Source organism: Oncorhynchus mykiss, chromosome 3 (genome assembly GCF_057628025.1).
Source record: "Oncorhynchus mykiss isolate SJ-2025 chromosome 3, ASM5762802v1, whole genome shotgun sequence".
NCBI lineage: Eukaryota > Metazoa > Chordata > Actinopteri > Salmoniformes > Salmonidae > Oncorhynchus > Oncorhynchus mykiss.
In genome coordinates, this window is record NC_143024.1 from 46,649,794 (window position 1) to 46,655,431 (window position 5,638).

General features: G+C 39.7%; 1 protein-coding gene across 2 annotated transcripts; it reads right to left on the reverse strand.

Moving 5' to 3' along the window:
• Positions 1–5,515, reverse strand: taf12 (TAF12 RNA polymerase II, TATA box binding protein (TBP)-associated factor). Of its 2 annotated transcripts, none has more exons than XM_021581717.3 (6): positions 5,264–5,515; positions 3,373–3,623; positions 2,877–2,954; positions 2,625–2,739; positions 2,066–2,154; positions 1–819 (listed from the first exon to the last, which is right to left on the reverse strand). In XM_021581717.3, exons 2-6 carry the CDS (start codon positions 3,541–3,543, stop codon positions 784–786), a joined length of 489 nt encoding a protein of 162 aa, XP_021437392.1. In that variant the 5' UTR covers positions 3,544–3,623; positions 5,264–5,515; the 3' UTR covers positions 1–783.
• Positions 5,516–5,638: the final 123 nt, after the last annotated feature.

Consider the following 5,638-nt stretch of genomic DNA (forward strand, 5'->3'; position numbering starts at 1 on the left):
TGAAATATGAATCTTGTTTTATTTATGGATTAAAAGGAACAGGTTTAACTAAAACACGGCCATATGAAGTAAAACAAAATGTTACTGCTTCCCTACACATCTCCAAATAAGGACCATTACCCAACCCCATCTCACGGCAGTCTGGCGATACAAGCAATACTTCACATACTTATTATTTTTGAATAATAATCAGTTAATTGTTGACATCTTATGAAAAACAATGTCCTGGGTAATTTTCTAATGAACTATGAAGATGACATCAGATCCCTACAGCACACAAAAACATAGTGCCATGAAAGTACCCTGAAAACTAACTAACTGCAAAAGGTGTACATTTCTGATGTTAGATGAAGGGGGATTATGTGACAAAAACTAAACGCACAACAGCAAACGCATGCCAGACAAAATAAAATAAGAAAAGTGGGAAAGAGTATGGTAACCACCACCATATTGAAGGTGTGTGTGTTTGGTGGTTACCCCCTGAACAAAAATGTAAAGTTGAACAGATAATTCCAAAAACAAAACACTGTCCAAAAACAACACTCCATACCTGAGTGTACATTTACACTGAATGAGAGAGTGTGTGATTTTGGCCAGTTTGTGGTGAAAAGCATTAAAAAGGACAAGATATCAAAATACTTGTGTGATAGTGGAGCTGACAAATCACACACAAAACCTGGGGGAGATGAAGACGTGGGTGAAACAATGTCCCCCATTATTAGAAATACACAGAGAAAAGACAAAAAGCACAGAGTGTTTGTGCGAGGCTGGTTCCAGGTCTTGCTACTTTTTGGTTGTTTTGCGGATCAATGCCATTCTCTGGATGAGACAAATGAAAAACATGCTCAATCACTATTGCACTTAGGTCATTTTTTCGTAGACATTCTTATCCAGAGCACCTTACAGTCAGTGCATTCAACTAAGGTAGTAAGACAACCACATATTAAATTATTGAAATTATTTTCAATACTTTCTAAACAAACAATACACCAAAAATAATATTTATTTAATACATATTCAGTGCTGTGAAAAAGTATTTGTCCCCTTTCTAATTTTCTCTACTTTCGCATATTTTTGATACTGAGTGTTATATCTTCAACCAAAACCTAATATTAGACAAAGGGAACCTGAGTGAACCAATAACAACAATTACATACTTACTTCCAGTGGTGTAAAGTACTTAAGTAAAAGTACTACTTAAGTAGTTTTTGGGGTTATCTGTAATTTACTATTTAAATGTAACAACTTTTACTTCACTACATTCCTAAAGAAAATAATTTACTTTTTACTCAATACATTTTCCCTGACACCCTAAAGTACTCATTACATTTTGAATGCTTAACAGGACAGGAAAATTGTCAAATTCACGCACTTATCAAGAGAACATTCCTGGTCTGATCTGGCGGACTCATTAAACACAAATGCTTCATTTGTAAAGATGTCTGGCCCACTCTTCCATGCAGAACTGCTTTAACTCAGCAACATGTGGGTTTTGGGTCATTATCTTGCTGCTTGACCCAGCTGCGCTTCAGCTTCAGCTCACAGACGGATGGCCTGACATTCTCCTGTAGAATTATCTGATACAGAGCAGAATTCATGGTTCCTTCTATTAAGGCAAGTGGTCCAGGTCCTGAGGCAGCAAAGCATCCTAAAACTATCACACTATCATCCACCACCATGCTTGACCATTGGTATACGGATCTAACTGTGGAATGCAGTGTTTGGTTTTCACCAGGCATGAGACCCGTGTCGTCCAAAAAGTTATACTTTTGACTCATCTGTCCATAGAACATTCTTCTAAGAGTCTTGATGATCATTCAGGTGCTTCCAGGTGCTTTTTGGCAAACTTGAGTAAACTTTTTCGATGAGATTTGGTTGTAGTCATTCCCTTTATCTAATATTAGGTGTTGGTTGAAGATACATTCAGTATCAAAAATAGAGAAATTCAGAAAGGGGAAAAATAATTTCACAGCACTGTACATTTAAAATATTGAACGTTTAGCACAATTCATTAGTATAAATTTCAACCCTGGGTGTGATCAAGATGAAAGTGTGACAAACAAACCTGTTTGTGGGCCTCTGTGGTACAAGCCTTCTTATAAGGCCGAATCTCATCTGAACCATAGCCAGGAATCCACATGTTCCATTGGCGCTCTGTTGAGTGGCAGACAACACAGGGAGTGAAAATAAAAATCAAAAAGAAAATACACTCAACAGGATATGTTCCATTAACTTCATCCACCTTTTATAGGCATTTTCTTTAAAACTCAAAATTGCTACACCCATGGCTCATTTTTGCCATAGTAAATTAATCATTCCAGTAATGGAGACAAACACTGCTTAAGTTGCCAGGGCTCTACAGTGAGACCATTTTACTCGCATATACACCAAAATATTTTGCTGTGCGACCTGCAATTGTTATTTAGAAGCACCAGTACGCCTAGAAAAATGAAGGATTCTAGCATTATTACCTCTAATACTGTGATCCTACATTTCTTTGTGTGCGCCAACATTTCTCAACTGAGGCGCACACGTGCTCCTTGTAAAAAAGTTCCGCGTAGAGCCCTGACTGCAGCGGCTGCTGCTCCAACCATCAGCCAGTATCAGCCTGTACTTTTACTCACCCAGGTGTAGCTGGACGTCCTTCACTTCTAAGGTGTTGGACTTGCGATGGCGGGCCAGCTGACAGGCAGCCGTCACCACACTGTCAATAAAGTCATCTGCAATCTGCAGCAGCATCTGAGAGGAAGACAGGTGGGGGACCTCAGGTCACAAGTGGTGAGGCTTCAAAACATTGCATGCACTAGTCTTTGCATTGTGGTTTTGGGACGCCATCTTCAGTGAAAGACACTTCTGAGCTACTGTAGTAAACATACCTCCTCCACATCCTCATCGAGCTGCTCATTGGGGTCAATCTCTCTTACTAGGTCCTGCAGCTTCTTTTTACTCAACACCTGAGTGGAGGGCAAACAGGTTGTTAGTCATAGTCAATGGTGCACTAGAAGCGGTCAAGCAGAGTGGCTACATATGCTCATTGTACACCCTGAAACTTGGCATCTGGCTAGGGAGATGAACATAGAAGGCATGTTTTTACAGAACCAATCAGCATGTGAAACTGAAGGATTGGCGTCAATATGTGCAAAGCCAAGTAGTAACTGTACCTTACAGTTTTAGTGAATTCTTTGAACAATTCTATTGAAAAACATCACCCAGCTGAAGTATACCATGGTCGTGTTTATTAGCTACCAAATGGAAGAATCCGAACTGAAACAGGGAGGGACTTCATGTCCAATAAAAAATATACATTTTCAGTCACAAAATTTTTCCAACATGCCCCAGGTTGGTGATGAGGAGATGGATATGAGGACTCACCTGACTTCCTTCTGGGCTGATTCTGCCGGCAGGGCCAGGTGTGCCCATCACCTTCCCTGGAGCGGCGGCGCTGCTATTGGCCATGCTGGTGGAGAGAGGTGGTGTTGAGGAGGCCTCGGCTTTCACAGTGAAGAAGTTGGAACGGTTGGACTGTGGTTGGTACTGGGTCATAATCTTCCAGACCTAGGATGTCAGATGGTGGTGCCTCTCTCTGGGTCTGCACTGTCGTCGTAAGGACCAGGTCCGTGAAACTGGAATAAGAAGGGAAAAGTGTGAGACAAAAAGCCCCTTGCGCCCTCAATCAACAACACACAGAATGCCAGGGTGAGGGTAGACTGGTACATGGGATATGACTAGGGCCTTGTAAAATCTGCGTTGCAGAGAACCAGGACGGAATCCAGACATTAAAACAAAATTCAACAATAAAAACAATTTTACTGAACTTAGTAGGAATGTACTAAATGTATGAAACATTAGAAAATGAAATAATTTGCCCAAGTTAATCATAAGACATGAACAAAATGCATCAGTTATTCATATTTGCCTGCAATTTTTGGAAACGGCACAGGAATGCTCCGTCTGTGTGTGGTGCTCGCGTATGTCTACACTTTGTGTAATCTCTTCTGGTAGAAATAGAAAGACTCTCAAAAACCTTCTAAATTAAAATGTTAACTACAAAATAGCCTATGCCTTCCTCACATAATGATATCATGATTACTTGCATCAATGCAATCACATGAACGCTACAGAAACATAACCAACCAAACAAGGAACTATTGCTGGTGCACACTTGCATTAAAGGGTAACTACACCCCAAAACCCACATTTCTTCTATTTTTCCCCAGATCTCAAAAGTGGTATCCTGGCGTTGTTGTGGACTACAATATTAAGTGTAATTTGAGCATGAAAACCTGAAAAGGCTTGGAAAAAGAGAAACCTGGAAAAACAAAAACGAGAAAATAATAATTTGGGAAAATATTCTACAAATCTTAGACGGCCCTAGCCATATCATGACATTTAGGTAGTTAGCTATTTAAAAATGTCAGACTAGCTAACTAAAAACCTAGCATGATATTTCTATGGATATTTACTGGGTAGTTAAAAAACAAATATCACACATTGCGGCTGGCAAACCAATAACATTACACCGTCTGTCAGTCTTACATTATTGCGTATGGGCATATCAACACTCAGGTGACAGCTATGTTTGTTGACTAGCTAACTGGCTATGTTTGTTGACTAGCTAGCCTGCCGACGCATGTTAACTGGATAAATATTGATTGAGCACATGTTGATTGTTTGATATCGTGAGACAAGCGTTGAATTTAACTAGAGGAAGCCGTAATCATGTTGAAAAACTAGTAATAAATGCATCACAACCACAGCTAATTTCAGTTAACATCCGTTAGTTAGCAGGCTAACATGATTTAGCTAGGTAACATTAACGTTACCGATTTAGCAAAGATTCAGCTTGAAGACACAGCGGTCACATTTTCTATGGAATGGTCCGAGCAAACGTATCTGCATATATAAAATAAATACCTTTATATTTCACTCGAACGTTACATTTTAATGTCAAGCCATAAATGCAGCTAGCTTAACCTTAGCCGTCTTGCTAGCTAGTTATTAGCCAGCTAGATACCTGCTAACACAACATGGGGGGAGGATCTCAATTTCCTCCCGTTCCTTTCTTTGCTTCTTTTTCAAAAACCCATTGGGGGAGAGGGTCAGAAGGGCGGGACCTCTGGCTTCCTCATCCAATGGGTTTTTGAGAAGGGGAGAGGACGCGAAGAGTAAATGATTGAGCTCTTCCCATAATCATAACGCTGTGCAAACTAGCTGGAAAAAATACATGTAATCTCCCCAAGATATATATGTTTTAAATACTTACCTGACAAAACAAACACTATCTCTCCATGTTTTGAACTAGCAAATGTAAGCCCACACCACACAAACCCGTCTATGGCTAGAAAGTCAGATTTTTTTCAGATCTTCCTATTTGAATAACTGTATTTCCGGTACACCCAAATTGACGTACTCCTGCCCCCAGTGTCTGATGAAGGAAATGTTGCTCAATCTACAACATGAATGTGAACGCTATCCCCAAAAACTGATATCACGTCTAGCCTAGTCAATAACCCACAACTGGTCAATGTGATTGTGTATGGGTAAATTTGGGCATAAAATAATTTAATACTAAATAAAAATGATTGGTCTTAATGTTTTCTTCACACATCATTTTCTTTACCACAAGATGTCAACAAAG

What these genes read in the sequence shown, in the direction of transcription:
- taf12 (XM_021581717.3), bottom strand. Translation starts at nt 3,543, where the DNA reads ATGACCCAGTACCAACCACAGTCCAACCGTTCCAACTTCTTCACTGTG. An exon ending in TCAGCCCAGAAGGAAGTCAG is followed by an intron (nt 2,955 to 3,372) that starts GTGAGTCCTCAT and finishes CCCTCCACTCAG; the next exon opens with GTGTTGAGTAAAAAGAAGCT. An exon ending in TCGATGAGGATGTGGAGGAG is followed by an intron (nt 2,740 to 2,876) that starts GTATGTTTACTA and finishes TCTTCCTCTCAG; the next exon opens with ATGCTGCTGCAGATTGCAGA.